Consider the following 11,938-nt stretch of genomic DNA (forward strand, 5'->3'; position numbering starts at 1 on the left):
TAACTGTAAAGTTTACACGTTAACTGTAAAGTTTACACGTTAACTGTAAAGTTTACACGTTAACTGTAAAGTTTTCAAGCTAACTGTAAAGTTTACACGTTAACTGTAAAGTTTACATGTTAAGTGTGTCTTCTGCGAGCTCCCACCTCCAACAAAACCTGCATCCAGATGGATGACGACAATCGTGCAGAAGTTCTTGAGCGTTTTCTTTACGATAAATGTTCTGAGTTTTTATGTTCGTTTGGTAAAATGATGTTTTTGTTTGGAGTGGGGAAAAACATTAAATAACTATGAATAACCTGCAGTTATGGAATCTTTGAATCCATTTCTCATTTTAAGCAGCTTCCATGTCAGATGCTGCTGCTGCAAAGACTCGTTTATTTAAATTTATATTTAATGTAAAAGTCTCTGCTGGTTTGAGGACATTTTGGACCTGAAACGGGGACAAAGTCTGGAGAAAGAAAAGTTTTTATACTTTTCTCTGTTTACATCCAGAGGAGAAAAGGAGTCAAATAAATCAGACTGCAGAGGAATCGAGCTCAGGTGCTGAACAGACACAGACGTCTCAAATATTTGGAAAATTTAATCCTGGAGGATTTCTACTTTAACTGATTTATTGAACAAAACGTTTTCATTCTTTATGAAAAGCAGAAACAGCCGTTCATAAACAGGTTTGTGTGTCAGCAGCTCGTCGACGTGCAGCTAAAATGTTTTTAAATCACTTTAACGAGACGTTAAAACTCGATGGAGGCTAAAAGCGGCCGGCGTGACGCAGCAGCTTCCTGTGGACACGCTGAGTCGGGGACAGTTTAGACTGTCCTGCAGGCTGAGCTCGGCTCCTGGTAGCTTTACAAGACACAGGAGAGCGGGGGGGTGGGGGGTGGACAATGTCTGAGACAGAAGCCTTAATACACTGTAGTGTGTGTATATATGTGTGTATTTCTGCAGAACGAGTGCGTCTCCTCTGTACGGTGTGGATGAGGGAGTCCTGCAGCAGCAGCAGCTTTAGGCCTCGCTCTCTCCGGCTGACGAGGCGTTCTGCACCTCCTCCTCCAGGATGGGGACGATCAGGTTGTCCTTGGACATCAGGTTGTACTTCATCACGAAGCGGGTGAACCGGTGACACAGGAACGTCTCGTTCTGCAGAAACAATCATCCATCAAGAGTTCATTTAAGATGTTTGACCTTAAAGTCACGTAAACATCAGCCAGAAAAAAACAAAGTTTACAGGGATTTGTTAAGAGACATCTTCCTTTTTTAACGATGTTCTTTCAGAAGAAGACAAGAAGAAAGGGCTGTGTTGTCATCATTACATGTTTCCACTCAATGACTAAATTAGTTCTTCTGAATTTAACCCATCACACCTGAGACACACCCAGGTGGAGAGTGGGCAGCTATGTAGCGCCCGGGGAGGAATTAGAGAGTAGGTGTCTTGCTCAAGGACACCATGACGTGGGAATGGCTGGGAGTTGAACCTGTGATTAGTCAGCTGCCCTACCTCCACACCACAGTTCCCCCCCCCCCCCCCCCCCGGACTGATTCAGCTGATCAAAAAGTCCTCTCCAGGTAGTTCAGGCACCAAAAACCAAACCTGGTCTTACTTTGTTCCTCAAGTCATAAAGATGTGCACGTTCTACTGACGTCACAGGTCACGCTTGCTTCGACTGGTCAGGGATCCAAGAGTGCCTCAATCGACCCCTAATCCTAATCTAACATCCCAGACAGACAGATTATCAGTCTGAATTGGGTTCTGACCGTCTTTTAATCATGTAATCCAGCATGTAGCTGGTACAACTGTTCAGGTCTGAGAACAGTTTGGCAGCAAATTTCAAACTTCTCTTCCATGGACAGTTGCCAACCATCAAACTGACACATTTATTATTAGACTGGTTCAAACTGTAAGTAACTGGATTAGAAGACGGATGCTTGGACTGAGCAGCAGAAAGGAACAACCGTTAATTTTGGACCCATCAGTGGGAGTATGCGAGTAGCTGGGAGGTTCAAACCCACCTCGTACTTGTCAAATATCTGACGATGATGGAAGTAAGCATGAGAGAATATCCTATAGATGCGACGACAAACGGAGCCCAGCTTGGCCACCGATGACTCCTTGATGCTCACCCTGCAGACGCAGACAGACGGCAGCGATTAACAGTCAGTGAGGAACCTAGAAACCCGTTTGCATCGCGTGGTTTAAGAACAAATGAAAAACACAAAGGTCTGAATAATGTGCAACATGCTGCTCAATCCTTTTCCTTTCTAAGCTCCAGAGACAGCTCTGTCCTGAGCTCCAGCTTCAATTTGTTGCACACCTCAACACAGAACAGCCCTGTGACTACCTGTCACTCTTTAAACACGCAGGCTGATTGATGCCGACTACAGGACACTAGTTTAACATGTGGTCAAATCTCTTCGAGGGGTGCCATCTTCCTCATCATGGCCCGTTTCATTCTCTTATTCAATTCATTCTGTTGAAACTAAACAGAAACAACTTTTATTGGTTGGACTTTTAGTTTTTCTTTTCGACTCGTCAGCTTCTAGTTATTTCAGAGGCCGAGACCTCACAGCTTTCCTTCTTCATGCTGAACATCAGAAGGTTTTAAATAGAGCCATAGAGTCAAAGTGTCATTGAAGACTCGGCTGGAAGTTCATTAAAGCTTCAACAAGACCAACGATGAGCTGACTGACCCACTTTACGGATCCTTTAGCTGTTCCTTTAGCTGTTCTTTCTATCAGTTTTCTGAGTAACACTGAGCTCAGACCAGATGCTGCTTCTTTGAACAAAGATGAAAATGTTTCTAAAACATTCTCCCCGTTGATGCATTTGTCCTGCGTAACTTTCATCGGCACGTAACCCGTTCCTGAATGTTTGTGCTATTTCAATATTTTACAAATCAAAACATTCGGCTCATTCAGGACATTCCTGCTGTGAATTTTGGTGTTTGTGCAATTTTAACTTTTTAAATATTTACTTTTGTCTGCCATGTTTTTTTCATTGAAAGTGAATGGAGCTCTCTTCACATCCTTCAAAACACTTTGAGCTGTTTATAACCCGTTACTGCTCATTTCAGCTTCTTTGTGCTATTTTCTGTTTCGTTCCGCCTCTTTTAGCTAAAATCAGCTTTTCCAGATACTTCTTTTTAAAAACTCATTTCAGCCTTTTAAGGTTCTTTTAAATAATTTCTACCTTTTATGCATTTTTCAGCCTCTTTCTGACAATTTCAGCTTTTTCAGCTGCTTTTTTTGTTGCTATTGTCAGTGTTTTTCCTGGTCATTTTTTTCTACTTTCAGATGTTTTTAAATAATTATTCAGTCACTTTCTGTCTATTTCAGCTTCTTCTGCTCATTTTTGTTTTATTTTCAGTAAATATCAGCTGTTAAACTTCAGCTCACATCAACTGTTTAACAATGAAGCCTTTTCAGCTTCTTCTGCAGCTTTCAGCTAAAATCATTAAACAATAAGCATTTACTCTGCATTTTCCCAGGAAGTGACATTTGTCTAGTTTGTGTTTGGTTTTGTATTTGCACGATAACCCAGAAGCCGTGAGACCGATCAAAGCAGACTCTCCACAACAGAGGGGTGGAGGAGCGTCTCGCTTCACCCTCTAGGACCGGAGCTGTAAAAACCACTGCAGAAGGTCTCCTTTAACGGTCTACAGAGCAGCGCGCGTACGAGGTATTTTAGAAATTACCTTCTAAAATGAACGACTGCAGATTAAATTAGAAAAGTGAGACTGGGGGTCTCACAGGAACGGTAGATTTCCAGATGAAATTGGTGAACTGACCTGCTGGGGAAGTATTTGTTGCTATTGAGAAGACAGGCAGCTCCGTCCAGCGTGTGCCTGGTGTAATCGATGGCGGGGCACTGTCACGGCAGCAACACACATCGGTCAGCAACAGCAACTTTTCCACAAACCGTCAGCAGTAACAGAGCTGGACTCACCTCTTTGGGCGTCTTGTGGGCAGCACATAAAAAGATCCACTGCTCTGTGGCCGTCATCTGAGTGCAGGTGTCAGGATGACACTCGCTCTGCAGGCCACAAGACAAACGTTACAGAACGTTCCTGAAACACCAGCTGGGTTTTCTGTTTACTGTTGATGATTTCTGAGGAGCCCGGGGCCGTCGGGAGCAGCTTATGAGTCTAAAACGATCTCAACACGATGTGCCACCAACCATTCCACCATCCAGGAAACAGTCAACAAGTGGAGGACGTTTGAAATACGTGCTCACACCTGGCTGACCAAGAGCAGACCGCAAGACACTTAAAGGTCTCCAGAAAGACTAGAATGTCGTCACGTGATCTACAGCTCTTGAACTGCGGAGACTCAAAGTGTCATGGGACGAAACCTCTGCTCACTAACAAACCTCGAAGGTCCGACTGAGAACAAGAACAAAAAACAGGACTTATGGAAAAATGCTCCTCGGACAGGTGAGTGTAAAAATGAATTATTGGACACCAAAACTGAACAAATGTTTGACAGCAAACACAAGAACCTCATCCTCACTGTGAAACACGGCAGTGGAGGAGTCATGGAGGACCTGTGCAGCTCACCTTCATCTAATCCAGCATTTCTGCTGCATCTCTTGAGGGCGTTACGGGAACATTTGTAATAACTAAAAGAATAATCTGCAACATGACAACATCCCAAAACACACCAGTAAAACCACTACGGGCTGCCGGAAGAACAGGAGACAGTTGGCTAAAATAGGGCCAGTTCTTAAAATTCATCTGCCTTACTGTAATGCTCAGTATGTTGTGTGTGTGTGTGTGTGGGAGTGTTTGTGTGTGTGTGGGGGGGGGGGGGGGGGGCTAGCTGTGGCCCGTTCACAGATGGTGCAAAACACAGCAGAACATTTTTAAACGGTAAATGGGCTGTACTTATACAACTCCTTTTTATCTGATCAAGATGCTCAAAGCTCTTTACAACAATCTGTGCCTCATTTACCTCTACACACACACACACACACGCGCGCGCGCGCACACGCGCGCGCGCGCACACACACACACACACACACAGCGCTCTACTACATCTCTACAAAGATCATGTGAATCTGTAGAGATTAATCAGAGCTTTATCACATTCATGCACCGATGGGACACACATCAGAGTCATGAGGGGTTCAGTGTCTTGCTCAGGAACACTTCAACATGTGACTGAAGGTGGAATTGAACCACTAACCCTCCCATTGGAGGATGACTGCTCTAACCACTCAACCACAGCCACCCCAAACAGGCACAAGGAAGTTTAAGCACAATATCCCATTTTATGATCTCTTCATCGGCTGTTAATCCATTTTAGAATCCGTTTGAATTATTTTAAAACTTTAAATATTCTTGCCCTTTCTTATCGGGTACCGGGGTGGGGGGTGGGGGGGATCCTCAAGTGTCACAGTTGAAACACCTCTGTATTGAGGAGTGGGACAAACTTTCCTCAGACTCATGTCAGACTGGTTTACCTACAACAGGGTTATTCAACTAAACTGCTCAGGGGCCACAGTTACTGAAAGTCAAGAGCTCAGGGGCCGGACATGCAGCAGCTACTGCTCATCAAGTAAGTTTGTTTTATGGTTAAAAATATAGTTTTATTTTAAAATTAACCCATTGGTGGGTCGAACTGAGCTCACCCGTGGGCCTGAGTTGGGCCCCGGGCCACCAGCTGAATAGCCCTGTGCTACAAAAAGCCAAAGAGAGAAAAACCTGCTATTAGAGGACAGGGTGTTCTGACTTTGGCATCAGGACATGTGTAATATATATATATATATATATATATATATATATATATATATATATATAGTTTAATAGGTTAAACAAAGTGATTCTGTTGTTTACCTGCAAATAAATCACTTACAACAGGATTAGACATAAATATGCAAACGTTTCTTAAAACTAAATAAATATTAATATGCAATAGTGATGAACCAGGAAACGAACAGTGTTTGCCATGTTTGGTTATTTATTGTTAGTTTACAGGAATGACGACTGAAATAAGTTGTTTTGTTTCCTGGAGCAACACGTGCAAACTTTAAGCGTCGTCAGAAGAGAAAATGTAAAACTTACCTGCAGTTTTACAGCAAGTCCGTTCAGTTCCAAACAGAACTGCCTGCAGAACAAACAAATATCTGAGGATCTTTTCTAGAGCCGAGCACATCTGGGGCAGGATTAACAAACACTTCACAGCTGAAAGACTAAAAAGAACCTTCTGCACAGAAACAGAACGAGCTGAACCAATACGTACAGATCTCACAGACAACACACTTCATTTCAATCCACGAATATAAATCATTCGGCACAAAAATCCCAAATCTATGCTTTTAAACTGAAATTGGCTTTTGCTGTGCTTTTACTTTGAAGGCGACAGTGTTTGTTAGCGGCGCTGGCAGACGAGAGTCGGTCCACCGATGAGCTACTGTCCTGTCAGGACGTGGTAAAAACACGATGACAGATGCTATTTGTAAAAAGACAAAACTTTTGTGTGTCTCATTACAAACAGGATTATTTACAGCATTTATTTACTGAAGTCAGCGGTCACAAAATAAAAAATAAACGGAAGAGTGCCCTCCAAAGGCAAGTAACCTAGGGGAAACATTAGATGTACAAAGATGACTTTAACTGCCAAAGACTTTTACCTGAGGTGCTCGTACTTCCACACGCCCTCATCCTGACCCTCTGGAGGCTCCAGGATTTTGTCAATGTTGGAGCAGTCCGATCGAATACTCTGCTGAATGTACTGCGACAGAAATACACAAACACAGTTCCAAGCAGGCACTACTTTTTCTTACGGCTACCTTCAGAGATAATACAAAACTAAAATATGTAGTTATTTTGTTGACATGTGTTAAAGTTGAGTGGGTTTATAACTCTTTAATGAGAAAAGGCTAATAACCAACAAGCTGGATGACAAAAACACTGGAAGGGACAGAACTGGAAGTGTCAGAAATGAAGATGTTGAGGTTCTCCTCGTGTGTAACAAAGATTGACAAGATCAGGGATGAGATCATCAGAGGTCCAGCACAGGTCGAACACCTGGGAGCTAAAGTTACAGAGGACACACTGAGATGGTTTGGAGACGCCCAGAGGAGGGACGGTGGTTTGGACACGTCCAGAGGAGGGACGGTGGTTTGGACACGTCCAGAGGAGGGACAGTGGTTTGGACACGTCCAGAGGAGGGACAGTGGTTTGGACACGTCCAGAGGAGGGACAGTGGTAGAAGGATGTTAGAAATGCAGCTGCCAGGAAACAACAAAAAGGAGCTATATGGATGCAGTTACCTCACACCTGAACAGCAGCAGGTATTCAGTGTAACTCACCTGTTGAACAGCCAGCGTGCTGTCCATCTCCTCAAACGACTCATCCGGCCAGTTGTAGAAGTCCTGCACACAGGAAGGTCAGATCTGTGTTTACAGCAGGGCAGGCCGCTAACCAGGGCTAGCTAGAAAAGAGCTAACAATTCATTCTCAAGTAAAACAGTGTTTGTTGTCTGCAGACAAGTCTGTGTGGGGTAGTTGCTCTCTGTCACAAAAATGTTTTAACTTTAATTAAACGTTTGGGTTTTTATAGCTTAGCTAAAACTACGAGGCTACCGAGCTAGTTAGCTTGACACCGTTTGTCGAGTACGACTACTTCCTGGAAAGCTAAAAAAAACATTTCGACACACAACTCGACAAAAGTGTGTGAACACACTTCAACTGCATGACATTGATTATTATAAAACCCGACCATTTTTAAAGTCAATTTCAGTTAAAATAATAACAACAATAATAATACTACAACGACATTTATTTAGATTAAGGTTACTCCAGCAAGTAGACGGTGTCACTAGCTAACGACAGCTAATTGTAAACGTCCAGGTTCGGCTCGGATCTGAACCGAACTGCCGGTAAAATAAGCGTGGCCTTCGGTAGTTCGGCTTGGTCCAGACGCTGGACCTCTGACAGAAACAGTGGAGCGTCCCTGCAGGTCAGAACCGAACCTTAGCCTTGGTTCCAGGCCGATTCCTCCTGAGAACTGCAGCACCCTCCGCCATGACCATCTCGACAGAATACCCGGATGTTCGCGAGCCGACCGGAAACGATTCGCTCACAAGCCGAAAGATGGCGCCTCTTTCTCCGGATGGTCCTCATCACGGCGGAGAAAGCTCCAGAAGCAGGAGAGATTTTTAACTCTCAGTGTAGTTATTGGGTAAAAGACAAACTCTAACCACAAAAACAGTGCACATTGTAAAGTGACAAGAAAATACGAAACATAAAACTGTTCAAAATGGTCATAAAAATACAAACCTTGAAATGAAGAGCCATCTAGGCAGGAAAACATAAAAACTAAATATCAAGCATTTACATTCAGCTGTCAACTTAAACTGCATAAACCTAATGTTGAAGCAACACTTTAAGTAATTTTATAATTTAGCTGCTTTTCAAAGCTTTTGAAACAAGTTTTGAAATGAGAAAACCAAATGATGATGCCCATGGAGGCATTTTTGTAAATCAGGAATGAACAAGTGACTCCAGTAAGAAAACATGTCGACTGTTTAAAAGCAATGTTCCTAAAAAGACAATCTGCAAGAAGTTTGCTAAACCCTTTATTATCCATAGTGCATAATATCGTTAAACCAATGAAAGAAACTGGAGAATATACCAGGAATAAACAGTGTGCGAAGCACTGCAGCAATTAAATTCATAAATGAGTCTGTGTAAAACAATAAAGCCTTGTAACAATAAGGTTTTGGGCAGACCCACAAGACTGAACACGGACCCAAGCACCAGTAGTACTGTACTCCAGAGTCTCTTGGTAGAAATACGTGTTCCTAAGGGTACACCCGTCAGTAACACAGTAGCGAGTAAAGACCTTGTTTTCACTTTGACCTTGATTTATGACCTTGGAGCTGGGGGATGAAACAAGTATGCAACAGTCTAGTTTCATTAAATGAGTGGATCAGAAGTTCTCTGGACAAGAGTAAATTTACAGCTGGATGAAGACTACAGCACTTTTCAATGGGCATAGGATGAAACGTGAAAATAAAATAATTCTTTAACGGTTATTTTATTGAAGTAGAAAACTTTCCTGTTTATCCGGAAACATCTTTATACAGCAAAAAAAAAAATAATAATCCAAAGGAATTATTGAATAATTTGTTAATCATGCAGGCAAAAATTAAACATCAATGCAGATTTTAGAAAAAGTCCAATTCAGGGAAGTTTTATCATGAATTTTAATATATGTAGTCAATTCTGTTTCACAAATAATAAAGTAAAACTGGCATGTTTATTTGAAATTCCACATTTTGACTTTAATCGTTTTATTAACTTTTACATGAATTAATGTACAATCCCTAATTTGTCCATTTGTCTCGTTGTACCATCTGCATTTATTATGAAGTTGGGAAAAAAAATCAAGAACATTACTTATCTTGTGTTTAGTCTAAATCAGTTTGAAAATAAACCAGAGAAACGTAATTTCCTGTGAAAACGATTATTTTAGCTGAAAGATGCTGAAAAGGCTAAACTGTTAATGTGAGCTGCATTTGAACATTTGCTGAAAGCAGCTGGAAAAACACAAAAAGCTAAAATTAGCAAGAACAAAAAAATTGTTGAAAGAGCACAAGCAAGATAAAATCAGCAGAAAGAAGTTTGACTATAAAAAAGCTATAAATCAACAGAAAACTAGTTATAAATTTTTTTTTGCTGAAAAGAGCAGAAAAAGTTGAAAATTTTAAAAAACACCGAAGATGGGAATTAGCAAAATATCTGAAAAGTAGCTGAATAAGCAGAAATGGGTGCAAATTGCAGAAAGAAGCTAAAAGGAGAATAAAAATAATTGATTTTTATTATTATAGATTCTTATTATAATTGATCATTATTATTGATAGTTTCTTTCTTTATATATTGTATTGTTTAACATTTAGGAACTTGTGTGGAATCTTTTTATCTTTTGCTGCTGTTATACTTGAATTTCCCATCCGTGGGACAATAAGGCTGTTTCTATTTTATTCTATTCTAAAAGCTGAAATGAGCAGTGAATGGTTGTAAACAGCCGAAGGACGCTCCATTCCTTTTCAATGAGAAAAACATGGCCGACAAAGCTAAAGATTTGAAAAAATTGAAATTGCTCAAATACCAAAAGTCGGAGGACTGTCCTGAATGAGCCGAACGTTTCGGTTCATTGCTGAAATAGAACCAGTCCCAAAAGACATAGAATAAAACCGATGTAGGCGGAAGACGTTCAACTTTTGACGACACTGTGCGACCTCGACGTTCTTCACTGAACACACGAGTTTCTCAGTTTAATGTGATTAAAAAACAGAACCAGCTTTAAAAAAGCAGTAACACTTGTGAGTATGACTTTATTTTAACAAAAATGTTAGAATTATTTACAATTTGTAAAACGTGAAAAAGAAAAACAGAAAGTTTATTTCTTTCCTGCAGCGATGACGAACTTTAAACAAAAACTAAAAAAGAAACTACCGAAGGCTCATTCCATGTATTTGCCGAGGATGTCTCCATCACGGAACAGGAAGTAATCCTACAAATAAGAATAAAACAAACGTGTTAAACAGAACAACACTTGAATCCAAACGGAGCGAGCCCGACGCCGGACTTCACCTTCTCTTCCAGAACTACTTTGGTTCCTCCGTATTCTGGAAGCAGCACCTTCTCTCCGACCTTCACGCTGACCGGCTGCACGTTACCTTTCTGAAACAAACCACACAAACCGTTCCTTCAGTCAGAGACGTCCGTGCACCACAGTGCCGTGCACCACAGTGCCGTGCTGCTCGTACAGGACGGTGTGATTGAAGGTGTGGAGGTTACCTGGTTGACGGAGCCCGGTCCGACTGCCACCACCGTGGCCTGCAGAACTTTGCCCTGGGACTTCTCTGGCAGCATGATGCCCCCCTTCGTCACCGTCTCCGCTGTGAGGCGCTCCACCAGCACCCGGTCGAACAGAGGGAGGAACTTCCTGAAGGCCTGTTGGTGAGAAGTAACACCACCGGGTCAGAACCGACCGTCTGGACCGGCACCGAAGTGAGAACTAAACGCCGTCGGACTGAAGAAACATTTCACTTTTACTATAGGAGTTCTGCCTTTGAAGACCGAGTGTGCTCATTATACGCAGCGTTTCCTCTACATTATACAAGCACGGCGCCCCGCCTGTCAACAGAACCGAGCCCCCCCCCGAAACGACCGGCACTGAAGCAGTGCTAAGCTAGCGGTGTGCAATACAGACGCGTTAGTTAAAAGCTCCAGAGGTAGCGCTCTGTTTCCCTCACGCTGAGCCGTCTCCACCACCCTCGCTCGAAAACTGTCGGTGCAAACAGCACAACACAGACGTGTCTCCATCTTACCCCCCCGGCGACGTCATGGAAGAAATGAGCACCCTGCCAAGGCAAGTAAACTAGGGGAAACACCGATGCGCCCATCTACAACACAACACAGCAACGGCTGGACAAGAAAAGACCTTGTAGAACGTTTGACCTTGATTTGTGACCTTGATCTTGGAGCTGGGGTGGTGAAAAGATTAAAGACACTCCGTCTAGTGATGATACATATGTGTATGAAGTTTCATTAAATTATCTTGAGCAGATCAGAAGTTTTGGACGGGACAAGGAGGGGGGTTCTGCGGCGCTCGTTCTGTTTGACCATGGAAACGGAGGACGGCCATGAAACCTGCACCAGGCCGATCAAACGGCCTCCAGGAGCTCAAGGTCCAGCAGCTTCAGCCCCGCAGGACTCAAACACTCAACCTTGGTTTGAGGATTCAGTCAACAACCTGAGAAGGTTCAAGGATCGTACCAACATTGTACCAGGCTTCAGTCAAAAACTGTTTTAATCAAAGTGACAGCTAACCTTCACCAGCCGCAGTGTTTAAATCTTTAGTTCAGCCACCACTTAATATGTTACAGTTACTCTCAGTCATTGTTAAACTACAGCTATGACTTCATAACT

General features: G+C 42.5%; 3 protein-coding genes across 5 annotated transcripts in view; 2 read left to right on the forward strand and 1 right to left on the reverse strand.

Annotated features, from left to right (window-relative positions):
- Nucleotides 1-11,938, forward strand: part of ankrd44 (ankyrin repeat domain 44) — a 99,157-nt gene that overhangs the window by 20,295 nt on the left and 66,924 nt on the right. The window lies entirely within an intron of this gene.
- Nucleotides 1-11,938, forward strand: part of sf3b1 (splicing factor 3b, subunit 1) — a 72,438-nt gene that overhangs the window by 14,101 nt on the left and 46,399 nt on the right. The gene's annotated exons all lie outside the window — the stretch shown is intronic.
- LOC119419470 (MOB-like protein phocein) overlaps nucleotides 58-11,938 on the reverse strand; it is a 13,651-nt gene continuing 1,770 nt past the window's right edge. Inside the window, exons 2-9 of one of the 3 annotated variants that reach the window (XM_037686780.1) lie at nucleotides 10,805-10,960; nucleotides 7,310-7,372; nucleotides 6,629-6,729; nucleotides 6,060-6,102; nucleotides 3,944-4,030; nucleotides 3,786-3,865; nucleotides 2,011-2,122; nucleotides 58-1,140 (exon numbers count right to left, since the gene is read on the reverse strand). In XM_037686780.1, the coding sequence (XP_037542708.1) occupies nucleotides 1,006-1,140; nucleotides 2,011-2,122; nucleotides 3,786-3,865; nucleotides 3,944-4,030; nucleotides 6,060-6,102; nucleotides 6,629-6,729; nucleotides 7,310-7,372; nucleotides 10,805-10,960 (777 nt within the window). In that variant the 3' untranslated portion in view covers nucleotides 58-1,005. Of the gene's footprint in view, nucleotides 1,141-2,010; nucleotides 2,123-3,785; nucleotides 3,866-3,943; nucleotides 4,031-6,059; nucleotides 6,103-6,628; nucleotides 6,730-7,309; nucleotides 7,373-7,971; nucleotides 8,056-10,378; nucleotides 10,518-10,597; nucleotides 10,688-10,804; nucleotides 10,961-11,938 lie in introns of those variants that run through there. The other 2 variants (XM_037686778.1, XM_037686779.1) reach the window with 2 other exon arrangements.

The sequence above is a fragment of the Nematolebias whitei genome, chromosome 13 (genome assembly GCF_014905685.2).
Source record: "Nematolebias whitei isolate Nwh7 chromosome 13, NemWhi1, whole genome shotgun sequence".
Classification (NCBI taxonomy): Eukaryota; Metazoa; Chordata; class Actinopteri; order Cyprinodontiformes; family Rivulidae; genus Nematolebias; species Nematolebias whitei.